At 44.6% G+C, this 15,504-nt stretch overlaps 1 protein-coding gene across 1 annotated transcript in view; it reads right to left on the reverse strand.

Moving 5' to 3' along the window:
- Positions 1 to 15,284, reverse strand: part of LOC147642481 (E3 ubiquitin-protein ligase BRE1-like 2) — a 69,125-nt gene extending 53,841 nt beyond the window's left edge. Inside the window, exons 1-11 of the mRNA XM_086806952.1 lie at positions 14,895 to 15,284; positions 13,945 to 14,106; positions 13,656 to 13,740; positions 13,329 to 13,562; positions 12,935 to 13,102; positions 12,248 to 12,429; positions 12,064 to 12,147; positions 11,816 to 11,935; positions 11,552 to 11,738; positions 11,291 to 11,451; positions 11,138 to 11,209 (exon numbers count right to left, since the gene is read on the reverse strand). Coding sequence (XP_086663078.1) covers positions 11,138 to 11,209; positions 11,291 to 11,451; positions 11,552 to 11,738; positions 11,816 to 11,935; positions 12,064 to 12,147; positions 12,248 to 12,429; positions 12,935 to 13,102; positions 13,329 to 13,562; positions 13,656 to 13,740; positions 13,945 to 14,106; positions 14,895 to 15,002 — 1,563 coding nt within the window. The 5' untranslated portion in view covers positions 15,003 to 15,284. The remainder of the gene's footprint in view (positions 1 to 11,137; positions 11,210 to 11,290; positions 11,452 to 11,551; positions 11,739 to 11,815; positions 11,936 to 12,063; positions 12,148 to 12,247; positions 12,430 to 12,934; positions 13,103 to 13,328; positions 13,563 to 13,655; positions 13,741 to 13,944; positions 14,107 to 14,894) is intronic.
- Between the last annotated feature and the right edge of the window lie 220 nt (positions 15,285 to 15,504).

Consider the following 15,504-nt stretch of genomic DNA (forward strand, 5'->3'; position numbering starts at 1 on the left):
GTGTTACCTTGTGAAGTTCAAGAACTATCTTCCCATAGATGCTAATGGGTAGATGTCACGTGCGTCTCGCACTTGGATACCACGTGGACATATCTAAACAAGGTGGAGGACCTAGAGTGGAAACTGGTCCCATGTGAACCTAGTCCGGGACGAGTCAACCAAGGTTCCACTCTACGCGTCCAAGATCGGGTGTGCATTGTCCTACACATGAAGTAGTGCCAGTCCATGCTGTGAGTCTCCCTCTGAAATGATGTTAGGTGACTTGAGAGTTTCCAGGCATTCGTAGAAGCATGTAGGATTGCATGTAGACAAGGCCAGCCCTTAAGGCTACCCTGGGAAGGAGATATTGCATCTCTTGATTTAGGCATTGGGTAGTCTCTAGGCCACCCAACAGGGGCCAGGAAGGCCCTAGGCCTTGCTCACCAACCCATAGAAGGGTTGGGCAAGCTATCGGCCAGCCCAAGAGGCTTGGCCATGTAGCCAACAGGTCTTAGAGACCTTGCCCAGCCAATCGGCTAGGCCCGGGTGCTACCCAGCAAACTAGCGCAAGACAAGAAATCAAGCGCAAGGCAGCTAGGGTCTACAGTATGAAAGCGCTACCTAAAAAGGGCAATATTTTCATCCGGACTAAAAATAGGCTGATCCCTGTTTAGAACCAACCGACCAGCATTAGTTGGGGGTATAAATACCCGAGGCAGAATTTAGTACATTCATCTCATAATTCACAAAGGACAGGTTTGTTCCAAGGGCCAGGACAGCCAAAGGGGAAGGGGAGTGTTCCAACCAAGGTGAAGAGTGCAAGTCAAGAACCAATCTTTATTTATACATTTACATCATTCTAATACAACAAATACACCATTCGTGGTGGAGGCCCTACAGAGGGTATTCTCTCTCTCTCTCTCTCTCTCTCTCTCTCTCTCTCTCTCTCTCTCTCTCTCTCTATATATATATATATATACATCTTTTCTCTATGTTGTGCGTTATCTTCGTCGCAAACAATTGCTGAATTTTGAGCATTGAAATTATCGATTCATCCACCGAGCTTCCGCATGTTACATTGGTATTAGGGCCTTCTTCAAGTGTGAAGATTCAACCAAAAACAAAAAAAACAAAAAAAATTCTCACTTGTGTGATTGGTTTCTAGACTCCGACAGACCACCCCTTTCGGTGTGACTCGTCCCTATAAGGACGGTTGCTTTTCCTACGGAAAGTCTCCCACGCGCATAGTGGATGGTCAGATTGCACTCCGGAAAAGAAGTGCATTTCCCCGCTATGGCGAGCTTCATAGAACGACGAACTTCGAAACAAAGAGCACCAGGCAATCCTTCGAGGGTGACAGACATGAGTGTGCATGATATGTTCTAGACGATGATGCCAGCACTCGCAGACTAGAGCACCGAATTTGAAGAGCAAAAGACGCAAATCTTGGCCCTAGCAAAGCGAATCCATTTTCCAACCCCTTTTTCTTTGTCTCCTCCCTCTCCTTATGTTTCCCAAATCCCGATAGCAAATCCTCTACCCAATGACCCTTTTGAAGGGTTACGACCGCAGCCGGGTTCGGACCCTCAAGTTGCGGATGTGAGCAATGGAGATTTGATTAATAGAAGACCGTGAGGTAACATCTTCAGTAAGTATAATCGTAAACTCGACCCCACAACCCTTTATTCATCGTTGCATCAATTCGACGCTTATTTAGCTGCAATTAGAAAGAATGATACTGAGTGATCTTGGCTAGTTGGTATTTGGAAGGTGAGGCCATTCCTTGGTGGACCCAATGGGCTCATGCCCACACCAGATTAGGTATAGCGGCTTCTTTCTGAAACAAGTTTGTCCTTGATCTTAAGCAACGGTTTCTACCGCCCCATTACCTTGAGCAACTCGAACACGAGTTTAGGGGGGGCGCATCAAAACACAACCAGTCCTACAATTTGCCAATAAGATTTCGAACTTATGTTTGCAACTGGGCGCAACTGGGCATATTTAACAAGGACAAGAAAGTGCAGTTCCTTTATGTCCTTGACAAGTAAATCCAGTGGGAAGTGCATATGTTTCAACCAGCCACCTTCGAGGATGCGTAGAGTGCTGAAATGAAGTACATTGGTGGAAAGCCCAAGACTTCCCAGCCTTCCACCCCCAAGGCACCCACCTCATGAGAAAAAGGCCAGAACCAGACGAAAGTTTTCCCCAAGACAGAGCACGAGAACCACTGGCTCCAAGATCTCGACCAATGCGCCCAAGCTTACTCTAGACCAGAAAGCTCGACCAGTGGGAAACTGAGTACTAAGACGCACCTCAGTACAAGGAGGAGGGTACGTGTTTCTTATGTCACACAAAAGGACACACTTCTAAGGAGTGTCCGAAGAAGACCACCACTCCAGAGAAACCCACCCCAACCTCCACGGCTTCCATGGTGAGTCCAGCTCTCACACAAACCCCAGCGATTGTCCCTAGTTCTTCGGATCCCAGTTCTTCGGTTGGTGCAATCATTAGTCGGGAGCTCGAAGATAAGCAAAAGGGTGTCCAAGACCAAGAGAATGGGCGCAACGAATTGCTCACGACCTTTGGCTACATAGGTGGCTAAGCAGCCGTCGTCTTGTTTGACAACAACATGGAGGATGCGGTCACGAAACAGGCCACTCGTCGGCCCATTTCGTCCTGACTTTGGTGGACAAAAAGGTTGAGGGATTTAGCACAAGAATGACGACAAGCATCAAGTTTGAAGCTCAAGGTGCTAAATTAGTGATTCAGGCCATTGAGTTTGTGTAAGTTCCAGCCACATATTGATTGGGACATGCACACTTTTCAGATTATCCGAAATGTGTCCAAAGCCCCGGTGACCATTAAATGTGAGCCAAGAATCCCAAACTTTTCTCTCATAAGCCACTTGTAGGCTAAACGAGAAATCGAGAAACGCGCACAATCTGCAATCATAGTTCATAACATACGTTTAGCAAACACATACGCATCCAAGTATGTAAGAATGTTTCGAGTATGTTTCAGGCCTGGGCCAAGTAACATACGTGACCAATATAATACCTCATAGAAAGGACGAGATTTAGACAAATAGATACAAATATACATTGTAAACTCAAGCTCTCCAAGTTCCATTATAAAAACCTACAAAGTTACAACTTACAAGTTACATAAATGCTCATTGTGTGGACCAATTTTCGATTAAAAAAACGTAGCAACTTTCAAAAAACATTAAACCTCAGAAAAACATTTTAAAAAAAGCACGTATGAAACACGAGTTTCAAACGCGTATGTTGCAAAAGTAAGCAAACACGAATGTTATGAACTATGTCTGCAATGATTTATACCCACACTGCCCAAACAGTGGCCAATGCTTCCGAGAAGTACCACGCTCTCCATGAGAAGTTCCAAAAGATTTTTCTTTGAGACAATCTCCCTCCCCAATTCCCCTCATCTAGACAGGAGGACCACAAGATAGACCTCCTCCTCAACTCGGATCCCTCGAGCCTATTTCCACGTCGCTTGTCCAAGGCAATGGGATCGGAGTTGGACCACCCACTCCAAGAACTGTTGCAATCTAGCTTCATACGCCCAAGTGTGTCGCCATTTCCAGCTCCAATCCTGTTCGTCAGGAAGAAAGATGGTTCTTCTCGATTGTGTGTCAACTATCATGCACTCAATAAGCTGACCATCAAGAGTAAGTTCTCGATGCCTCAAATAGATTACATTCTCGAGAGGCTGAATGGAACCAAGGTGTTCTCGAAACTGGACTTGAAGAGTGTGTACCACTAGGTTAGGATTGTTGAAGGACATCCCCAAGACACCCTTTCGTACGGAACGGGCTCACTGTGAATTTGTGGTCATGCCTTTTGGCTTGACGAACGCCCCAACCACATTCAACCGCACGATGATGCAAGTTTTCAAGGACTCAAATAGACAGTGTGTTCATATTTTTCAAAGACATACTGGTATTTTCAACTACAATTAAGCAGCACGAAATTGATGTGGTGAAAGTCTTGAAGTTGCTGGAAAGTAGCCAGCTCTACGTCAATGAGAAGAAGTTGGAAATTTATTTGTTCGAGGTTTACTACCTTGGATACATAATCAGTACCGAGGGCATCCAACTTGATCCAGCCAAGGTGGCCGAGATTGTTAATTGGGAGATACCACAACACGCATACGACATCATATCCTTTATGGGTATACACCAGCTATACTCCACCGACATAGACAGATTCTCTGACCTCTCAGCGGATCTCACCGATCTACTAAACGATGTCAAGACTAGAAGGCAACGTATCCGAATGATTCCACGAGTGTCAGAGACAATCAAGAACCTCAAGGTGGCTTTGTCAGAAGTGCCTTGTCTAGTGCTTGCCTTGTGCAACAAGCCGTTCCAAGTAATCACTGATGTGAGTAACATCGCGATTGGAGCTGTATTACAACAGAATGGCCATCCATTAGCTTACATGTCCCATACGTTACTACCCACAGAAAAGAATTACTCGCTCTACAACCTAGAACTCCTAACAGTTATTCAGTCCCTGAAACATTTGAAGCATTTTCTTTATGGTCGTGAATTTGAGGTTCGCACTAACCATCAAGCATTACGCTAGATTTAGACCATGCCAAGCGCACAATGGAGTGACCGTCAGCATCGCTGGAGCCAAATCTTTCAACAATTTGGTGGTATGATCGAGTACCTTCCAAGAAAGACCAACCCAGTGGCCGATGCTTTGAGCAAGAAGGGAACAGTGACATTGATTCAAACCACTACACTCGACCTTGTTGGTACGAAACTAGATAACGTGAAGCCATGGTCACATGCGACGCGAAATGGGGACGGAGAACGGGGATGGAAAAGATTGAGAATGGCTCCTCGGAATTCGTTTATGCTTCACGCATAGTCACAGGGAATGGGCATTTTTACTATTTAGACTCGGGAATGTTGGGGATGGCAGCATCTTCCCGTCCCATGTCACTCTACAGTCACAGGGAATGACTCGGTACACAATGGCAGCATGCATTGGATGCCACAAGACCATACCACTTTTTGATACGAGATGGTTGGCTTTTTTACAAAGGCCGACTTTGTGTTATGAAGTCATTCAGGGCAACTCTTCTCCATGGTGGTCACCGGCGCATGAATTCGACTCTGGAGAAGCTACAGGTAATATTATTGGCCAAGAATGAGACGCGATGTGTTCACTCATGTACAAAACTGTGACGTTAGAAAGTGAAAGCTCATCGTGGGAAGAAGCTAGGTTTGTTACAGCCTTTACCCCTTCCAAAAGGACCTTTCCAAGATATATCGATGGACTTTGTCACAAATCTACTTTCCAATCCAAGAAAGCATAATACGCAGTGCTTAACTATTGTTGATAGATTAGCAAATTTGTTATGCTTATTCCATGCAGGGCCAATGTGACCACCGAAGATAATGCCCATTTGTTCATTCGGCATTGGTACCCAATTGGCGGTATCCCTAGGACCATAGTGTTAGACTAAGATGCCAAGTTCACCAATCATTTCTGGAGAGCATTGTTAGATAATTTTGATACTACACTGAATTTTTCCAATGCATTTCACCCACAGACTGATGGCCAGACAGAAATTTGCAACCAATTGGCCTTTGAGGTGCTGAAGTGTTATGTCCACAATCAACAAGGTAAGTGAGAATTGTATTTGCCTTTAGTTCAAGCAGTTTTGAATGATTCGTTTTCTTCAGCTATTGGCAGGACTCCACATGAAGCAACGTTTGGAAGACTATTCCATTTGCTATTGCCCAGAACCTCGTCTTTGGTACTTGAAGCGAACAAAATGACAGTGTCTTACTAGGAGATTTTCGAATCAACTAAAGACAGGTTGACTAAAGCGCAGGAGGGCTACACTCGATAAGCCAACAAAGACCGAAGGGATGTGAAGTTCTCGGAAGGAGATTGGATTTATCTTTGGGTTATGAAGCAAAGACTGAAACGGGTGGACAAGCGATGCCCAAAGTTGTCGTTCAGAAGCTTCATACCGTTTCCAATCTAGAGAAAGATCAATGAGGTGTCAATGAAGTTGAAGCTATTTCCAAGCTGGACTTTGCACGATGTGTTCCATGTCAGTTGGCTAAAACCATATGCAAGTCCAATCCCTTCAAATGTGAAAGACCAGACGGAACCAAACATAGTTGATGAAGCTGAAGTAATGATTCCAGAACAGATCCTTTTGCACCACTTCAAGCATGACTCAAGCCGAAGACGAAGACAATTCCTCACGAAGTTTCAAGACCGAGAGACTCACGAAGCGGTTTGGCTTGACAAATAATTCTTCAAAGACTATCCAGCTTTATTGACAGACTATTTAGAGGCTATGCAATTTCCATCAAGTTAAGCACAAGAGGATGTCACGTGCATTTCGCACTTGGATGCCACGTGAACATATCTGGATAAGAAGGTGCAAGACCTGGAGTGAAAACTGGTCCCATGTGAGCCCACTCCGAGATGAGTCAACTAGGGTTCCATAGAAGGGCTGAGCAAGCTATCAGCCAACCCAAGGAGCTTGGCCAGGCAACCAACAAGTCTTAGAGACCTTGCCCAGCTGGAAGCCAAGTCAACCAAGCCTAGGTGCTACTCAATCAACAGGTGCCAACCAAGAAAGCATGTGCAAGGCGTCCATGGAAGTTGCATATACAAGGGATTGATGCCAATCATGTGATACTCTGGATTTGGCCTTCCGTTGGAACTTGTGTCTCTGTATACATGCCCGGAAATACTTGGAAGATTGGTATTCCATTAGGGCTGGTACCTCGTGTACTTACCTAGAAAACGTCTATTGTAACGCGCGGAAGCTCTAGGAGTCTTCTTTCAGCCCTAAACACTCTTGGGAAAACCTTCTGACAGCCCTTATCTGGATCATGCGCTTCAACCGTCTGCTTCCCTCCATGATCCCACTTGTCCTGCTCCATGTCCACCACAGATGCTACACTTGAAGCTCCTACATTCTGGTTCTACCTATCTTCTACTGGTTCATGGTCTTTATCTGTTTGCCCCTTTTTGGATTTAGCCTTGAGAAGGTCCATGGCATTGCTTATGCACATGACATCCCCCTCTGCTAAACTTGATGACAAGAATCCAACCTGCTCTTGGATGACTGTCATCATCCCAATCCTTTTCCCGAAGTCCCTCTGTCATCCAGCCATCCCTGGCAAACCCTTTTCTCTGAAATCCCGACGCGTTCTCCAAACCACTGTCTCTGATGAAGATCGATGCATCCGGGTTTTCTCTAGTCCACAATCCGTTCCTGCCCTGACTCTGAACACGGTCTTGGTCTTCTTTCCTGGGAACTGAGTCTGGCACTCTCACATCACCCTTGGAGGATCAACCTCCCTTGGGACCGTTACCTGAGAACCTATCTGGCTCACGGAACTGCCATCCCCATCTGGCACTGTGGAACAACACCAACAAACCTTCTGGGAGTTCTTCCCGATCTGTGTTCTTGCCTTGGGCTTCGAATCCGTGTACTTTCCTGTACCTTGGACCTGTACACCATCATATGGGACTGAATCAGTGTTTAGCTCTACTGAGCCTGATGCTCTGATACCAATGTAATGCGCGGAAGCTCTGGGAGTCTTCTTTCAGCCCTAAACTCTTGGGAAAACCTTTTGATGCAAAAACGCAAGTATAGAGAGAGAGTAGAGAGAGAGAGAGAGAGAGAGAGAGAAAGAGAGAGAGGTGCTGGAAAATTCAGTATATTCTATGGTACAAAAAGGTACCTAAATCTGCAGCCATGGGCTGCCTTACATAAAAGGTGGTAACACACCCAAAATCTGTCCCCTATGGGACCCCTAATGATCCAAACCCCTAGTGGGAGTGAATGCCTAGAACAATGAGCAAGTGGGCCTATTTAAAGCCCTTGGGATCCTTGGGGAACTGGCCGACTGCTGGTCGGCCAGCAGCCCTGCCAGAAAATACAAAAACGCAAGTACTTTTATTAGATGCTCTTGTCTTTCTGATGCGCTTCAGTCCCTGGCCCCTCTGGAATCAGCCGACAGCCCTTATCTGGATCATGCGCTTCAGCCGTCTACTTCCCTCCATGATCCCACTTGTCCTGCTCCATGTCCACCACAGATGCTACACCTGAAGCTCCTACATTCTAGTTCTACACCTATCTTCTACTGGTTCATGGTCTTTATCTGTTTGCCCCCTTCTGGATTTAGCCTTGAGAAGGTCCATGGCATTGCTTATGCACATGACATCTATCTTGGTATGGTCTCATGAATGGGGATTGCCATACCAATGTTATATTGCATAGTTTCTTTATGTGCTTGCCTGCAAATTGAATTTGCATGCTGTTTTCATACTTACTTGACCAATGTGTAGTTCCAGTAGATACGGAGGTGCTCGCCCGTGAACCGTGCGTGTGAAACTGTCTATAACTGACATAGTTGTGTGGCACGTGACAGGTGGTAAGTATTGGTCAAGACCTAGCCTGAGAAACTAGCATTAATTAATAAGTGAGTGTGTACACTTTATTAAGTTTTGGGCGACCAAAACTCATTTATAAATTATGACCCGTTATGTGTTCGCACACACTAATGTCCCGAGGTGAAAGAAACCAACCAAGTGTCAATCCAAGCTTGGACCCCAACTAGCTTTCCCCCTCAGCCTGACACCCGGGGTGGACATCTCATCATCTCTCTTCTTCCTCTCTCTATAAGTTGACGCCTCCTTTCATGAGACCACATGGCTGCACTTTTCCTTCCCTACACCATATCCAAGCTTGTAAGAGTGTTTTCCAAGCTCCCAAGAGTGATTCCACGCCGTATTCACTCTCCTACACACTTCCAACAGTTGACACACAACAAAACAATCCTTTTCTTTGTTGAAATTTCTTATCTTTTGGCTGAAAACCCTATTTTTTGAAAGAATGTGCACAAGCGGAAGCAATGAACATGAAAGAGAGATTGCAAGCAAGAACTGAGCTTTATTAGCTTGAGGTTTCAGAGTACAAAAGCCAGCAAATAGGGCAATGAATGATATAATTGAATGAATAAAGGAAGCAACTCTTATATACTTATGCATGAGGCAATTGGCTGTAGGAAACAGGCCGACAGCTCCATGACAGCATAAATAGAAAGATGCAATATTTTAACACCCCCTCTGCATCTTTAAGTGTGCAAAAAAGTCAGAAGAAAACTGATGACAAAGGTGCGACCATGGACACCTCAGCATGGCCAGTACTGAGTACACCTCGGAAAATGCACATGTCAGCTTGTTGTCTTCAGAAAACATAATGCCACTATAAAGAGCAAAAGAAAGCTGCTTGGCTCCAAACTCAAAGTAGAACTCTGAACACATCAAATCCAATAACCTCGAACAAATGAACATGGAACACATCCTGTCCATAGTCTCTGCTAACCAATAGTCCTGGAACTCATCTGAACCATGAAGGAAACTTGGTTGATCCTGGAACTTATCCGGACCATCAAGTCAACTTGCCTGTCTTTATACTTGGAACTCCGACACACGGGTCCCATGCTGCAGATTTAATATAAGCGAGCTTTTTGAAAGCCCCCTCTCCCGCCCACAAGCCGTTTCTGGAAGACAGCACGCGGGGGGATGCCCTTAGGATCAGAGCAAGACACCAGTCATGTTCTCTCCAGACTGTAAGGCCTTGGAGAGCTCGGGTTATCACTAGACGAGTCTGTGTCAGTGTCATGTGACTTGTCTTTGCCCTTCTTAGAAGACTTGCCCTTGTCCCTGGCTTTGCATTTGTCCTTAGACTGACAATCCTTTGACAAGTGGCCTTTCTTCCCACACTTGTAACACCGACTCCGAACTTTCTTCTGCACCATCGAGAGTGCCTGATCAGGTCCAATAGACGATGAAACTTTCAATTTCCCCTGTGAAACTAGGATGGATTCCTCTTCCAAGAGGAGAGTACACAGATCATCAAACTCGAGGGAACGTGTTGTGAGCTGAACCCGCAAAGCTCAGGAAACCATGTCATAATCTAGAGGAAGCCTGATGAGGAGGAGAGCAGCTAATTGAGAAGAGGTCAGGGCAGTACCCATTGCCACTAATTGGTCATGAATTACCTTAACCTTCATCACAAACGATTGCATGGAAGTCCCTGCTGTAAACTCCAGAGAAAAGAGCTGACCCAATAGGTTGACAGGTTGATAGACCGCATTGTAGAGTCCCGTGCATATAGGTCTGTCAGCTTTCTCCAAACAGAAGCAGCACAATCCAATGTTTGCATGGCGGGGGAGACCTCTGGTGAGATAGCTCGTACAAGTGCAGAGTGAGCTTTTGAGTCTTGATTCTCCCAAGCTTTTGAGTCTTGATATGATTGAATGAATAAAGGGAGCAACTCTTATATACTTGTGCATGAGGCAGTGGACTCTAGGAAACAGGCCGACAGCTCCACGACATCATAAATAGAAAGATGCAATATTTTAGCATTTTCAAGCTTCCTTTCCAAAGTTGACTATAGGAAACACTTTCCCAAAGTCCCCTACATCCATTTGAAGACTTTTGTCACGAAGGATCGTGACAAATTGAAGATTTCAACACTCCAAACACTTCCATCGCGAACACTTCTGTTGACATCGACTCCCATGTTAACATACCCTGCGTAGTGTTCTCTTGTCCTAAGCGCTCTCTTGCAGATTGTTTCTACCATGTGTGGGTGGAACAATAGAGAGCAGATAGTAGAAAACATGGACACTTGAGAGAATAGTGTGAGTTGAAGATTAACAACCATATTGTTTACAAACCTATATTCATATCCATCGGTATGGAAATATGGTCAAAAATGCCCACGACACTATTCACTTGATTCTCCCAAGATTAATATACACTATTTGAAGAAGGGGCTGGCCGTTCTAGCTCATCGTGCGTCTCTTGTCAAATTTAGCAAATTACATCTTGTATTGTGCTTGTTGTCCATTAAATCTTAGTGTATTTAAGTGTCTTGATTAGCACTGTGTTCAACCAAACATTCTACACCGACCGGTGGAATCTCATGCAAAACCCAAGGTAACAAAAGAACAATGATAACAAGACCTGATACGACTAAAATGATAACCAGATTAAATCGTAATTCACAAGATTCCACACACCTGAACCTCAATTGCATGACTACAAAACCTACACATAAAAGATAATTCTCTTACCTCATCTTTAAGTGATTTAACTTCTGCAGCCTGGTCTGCAATTTTATCCAGGTAAAGCTTACATTCGTTCGTCTGCAAAATCGCAGTGGTATATTAGCAACTTTGTTTGATTTGCCAACCAAAAAAGATTATCTAAACCATAAATGCAAGAACCTTCTTGTCCAGTAGCAGGCTTGTCGATTCCACTTCTGCCCTAAGCGACTCAGCTCCACATGTGGCTTCCTTGTACTTATCAAGTTGTTGCTGCATCATGCACATCTCCTTCTCTAAAGTTGACACCATGACTTTGAACTCCGCAACTTCATTTTGTCGCTCTGAAGCATTGCAATGACAACATTAAAAACTCCACATATCTTAGCCCCGTCCCCAACATGCACACACACACACATGAGAATATCCATAGAGAAACTTTACCCAAAGCATGAGATGTTTCATCTAGTTTAACATGAAGGCTGTTCCTCTCAGCAATGCAATTGTGCAGCTTGGACTCCAGCTCAACTATCTTGTCGTCGAATATTAAGTTTCCCTTCTCAGCAGCTTCACTAGCCTCAGCTTTCAAACTTGCATCTTTAGCACATCTAGACACATCATCTCGTTCCACCTGGAAAACGAATGTCTACTTCATGAAAATCTAGCTCTTCTGAATATAAAATAAGCATGGTCTGGGCAAAGGATTACCCCTAGGTTATCCAGTAGGGACTGGTACCGTTCCAACTCTTTTTTCAAAAGTTCGACTTGCTCGGTCAACAAAACATACAAATGGGATGTTGTAACATACTGTTCATCATTAAGTAGCTCCTACAATGTTGCAAATTCAGAAACCAAGTCAAAACTTGCAATTTCTAAAAGAACACAGATGATTAAAAGCTCTAAACTTTTGACAGCAGCAAGTATGTCTTTTGCATTCCTCAAAGCACATAAATTACCTGCACTTGGTGAAGCTGTTCAGTCAAGTTCACTTTCTCTCTCTGTGCCTCCTCTAGATCATTCAACCTCTGCAATGCTAGACTCTATACATCAACCAGAAAGATAAGAACAAATAAGAACTTTAGCAACTTCAATCTGCTTTTAAAAAGATGTGAATATTCAGAACTTCAATTTCTGGCATACTTTGGCCTCTTCTACTGCGCCTTCCAGACCCTTGGTACCTCGAAAAAGCTTTTCTTCAGTTCTGTCACCAGCTTCACCTACTAAAGAAACAGGCTTTCCTGGAACTGCATCTTTCTTATTTCTCAAAGCTGCAATCTTCTGCCTTGTACTCTCAAGGTCAATGATAGTTTCATCCAGCTCACCTTCCAATGCAAACCAGAATATATTAGCAGGCTTCACGTATAGTTCAAAAGGAGGAATTGGGCCAATTTAAGGACTAGAAAAAATCACAAGCAACACTAATGATAGCACTTGCAACCATTGGGGCTTCCAAACTATGCGTCATGACACCCCTAGGTTTCAACAGTTTTGAACCCTACTCTGATAACAACCAAGAGCCTTTGCTCCCTGATAGAGGAACTGGCAAAAGCCAACAAGCTTATTTCCTGATTTTGATAGTATGCTCATACTAAAGAGCATTACTCCTTCCCCTTGTGTACAAATAAGAAAATATATTACCATCACTTCAGCTTGCTTGTATACAAGCTCCAACTGAAATACTAAGAGACATGAGCTGGATGGCCAAACACAGCCTTCTAGCTTGATACCATTAACGTTGCAACTTTGCAAACAAGGTCACGTAGAAAATTGAAATTGTGAGCCATGGTATAGTAAGACTTTAAACAAGACCAAATCATAACAAACTACCTGTTAACAGCTTGACCTCGGCTTGATTCTGTGCAGTGTTCTTGCGCCATAAGCGAACTTGTGATGCGAGGTCTTTGTGCTTCAAATGAAGCACATCCATAGCTGACCTCAAATATACTACTTCTTCTCTCAGATCATCATGAATCTTTTCCATCTGCTGACCAAATTCTGACCCAACAAGCTGGAAGTTAGATACCAACTACAACATTGTACTGTCCATATCCAGAACCCTTGGTAGCAATTACATGTAGCATCCAGCCAACTTGTACATCACAAAAAGTTGTACTCTCAAACACAATCAATCCTTCAGATACTTTTGGCATGCTTTTGAGTGTCTACCATAAACAGAAATTACACTTAGGACAGTTCTAAATCAGGTAGTTTAGAAACTTGCCACCATTGGGCAGCTTGCACTTAAATGCTTGAAAAAGTTCCTCTCTTTTGGCCCGCTGGGTATCAATTGCACGGACCAGATGCTCCACACTTTTCCGCGTGGTAGCCTGACGAGACTTGAGAGTCAACTCAGCCGAAAGAATGTCATTGCTTCCACTGCTGCTCTCCGTTGCACCCGTCTCCAGCAATCTGTGAAGAAAAGCTTCCTCGGGAGGAACGTAGCTACTGACGGCATCTGCCAGTGAAATAAACTTTTACCATAAGCTGGATTTCACTTCCCATCAAATTGCAGACAAATATTATTAGGTTTAAAATTTGAAATGCTTGCCTTTTGAAGAGGCCGAATGATCCGATGCTTCTCCTTTGCCAAAGGGAGTTGCACGCACAGCAAGAAGCTCAAGCTTTTCCGTCAACTATAGCAAAGCATTCATTTTATGTTAATTCATAGGAGACCATTTTACAACAACAGAGAACATACTGCAAAATGAGGTAGCACTTCAAAGTTCCGACCTAAAGCAAGGGGGTAGCCACTCACTAAAGATACCTCCAGAACCTGTGCTAAAGCAGAAAGCTGCAAAACAAAACCTGGTGAAAGGAGAAAGGTTACAAGAGCTGACCAGGCCCCAGGCATTGTGAACTGACTGCAGAGAGCTTTCATGGGAGGCCTGTTTGTTCTTGAGCTGACTGAACTTGCTCTCTAGCGCATCGATTTCACTCCTTTGGACGTCTAGCTGCTGTTCAAGCTTTTGATTCTGGTACTGCAGCATCACCGCGTCCACCTGCAACACAACTCCAGGATCTAGCTAGTTCAATCAAGAAGGTGGTGTGAGGGCAAGCTTCATCTTACACTGTGGAGGATGGCATGCAAACTATGCCGGAGACTCAAAGCATGTCAAGTTTCAGAAAACAGAGCAGTGTTTACTCTATGGATATGAAAACTGTTGAGGTCTGGCCTAGAACACCGTTTTCTTACCCTGGAAGCAATGTAAATAATCCTTCTTCTTTTTTGTTTTTTTGCCTTAATTCACTGTTTATGGTGTTGCCAGAAAACGAACAACCTAGGGAGCAAAACTCAACCTTTTGGCTACCTTGCCCTCGTTCAACTTTCTCTAGGCCTGCTGCTTTCAGTGAGTTGTTAACCTTACCCTCACTAACCTTCCCAAGCGTACTTGGAGCTCTGTAGCTGTGTAACCTATGCAAACAGAAAAAAGCATGCTGTTTCTGGGCGGTTGTTAACCTTACCCTTCCCAAGCATACCAGGTCAGTGCCCGTGTAAGGAAAACTTGTAAGGTTTCAGCTTTTTTGTTTAGACATGCGCAAACCTAAGACTCAGCTCAGCCTCTTTGTGACCTAAACAACGGAGAACCAGAAACAAAATACTGTTTGTACTTAACCTAAACCATGCCTGAACATGCGACCTAAATGACGTTTCAGGTTTTCTTCCTTTCGAGCGTCGGTGTTCTACTGCGCGGGAGATCATTCCCATGGTGGTGATGGATCTGTCTGTTTCAGGGGAGGTTTTGCTGCACTTTCAGAGATGGAGATGGAGATAAAGGGGAAGGCATACCTTTTTGTCGTCGGCAGAGGGCAAAGGGGCCTGCTTCTTGAGTGCCGGAGGGACGGAGCTGTGGTTGAGATGGCGACGCTTCCGCTCGGGCTCTTCTGTGCTACCCATGATGCTGCTGCCCCGGTGCGGTAAAGGGGCATGATACTTCCCCACAGACTCCAGTTCGCCTCTGGAGGGAGAAAGGGGCAAGGCGGGGTATGCAAGGTAGGGTGTCCAGATTCAGCAGCAAACGCACCACTGTGCCGCGGACAAGGGTCTGCAAGCAAGGGGGCTCTGCGATGCTTTGCTCTCTTTCCGCTTTACGGAGAACCACTGCAGGAACTCATGACTCTTGGCTGTATAGCAAGGTATTGAACCTTTGAGAAAGACTCTGCAAAAAATCACACACTGGCACTACAAAAATAATAATTTCTCGTTGTTTACTCCTAATCAAAGATTAGAATACCATTCCAAAACTTAGAAGTTGGTCCCTTTGCACGTGTGAACACATGTGAAGGAAAAGAGAGAAACTCCGACAAGAAAGATTGCGTGAGGAATTAGAGGGATTAGGCTCGCACTTGTTCCACACTACACTTCGTCATTCAAAGATAGATCGAAACAAATTGAAAGA

This window comes from Cibotium barometz, chromosome 1 (genome assembly GCF_041138505.1).
Source record: "Cibotium barometz isolate CiBa-2024 chromosome 1, ASM4113850v1, whole genome shotgun sequence".
NCBI classification, from domain to species: Eukaryota; Viridiplantae; Streptophyta; class Polypodiopsida; order Cyatheales; family Cibotiaceae; genus Cibotium; species Cibotium barometz.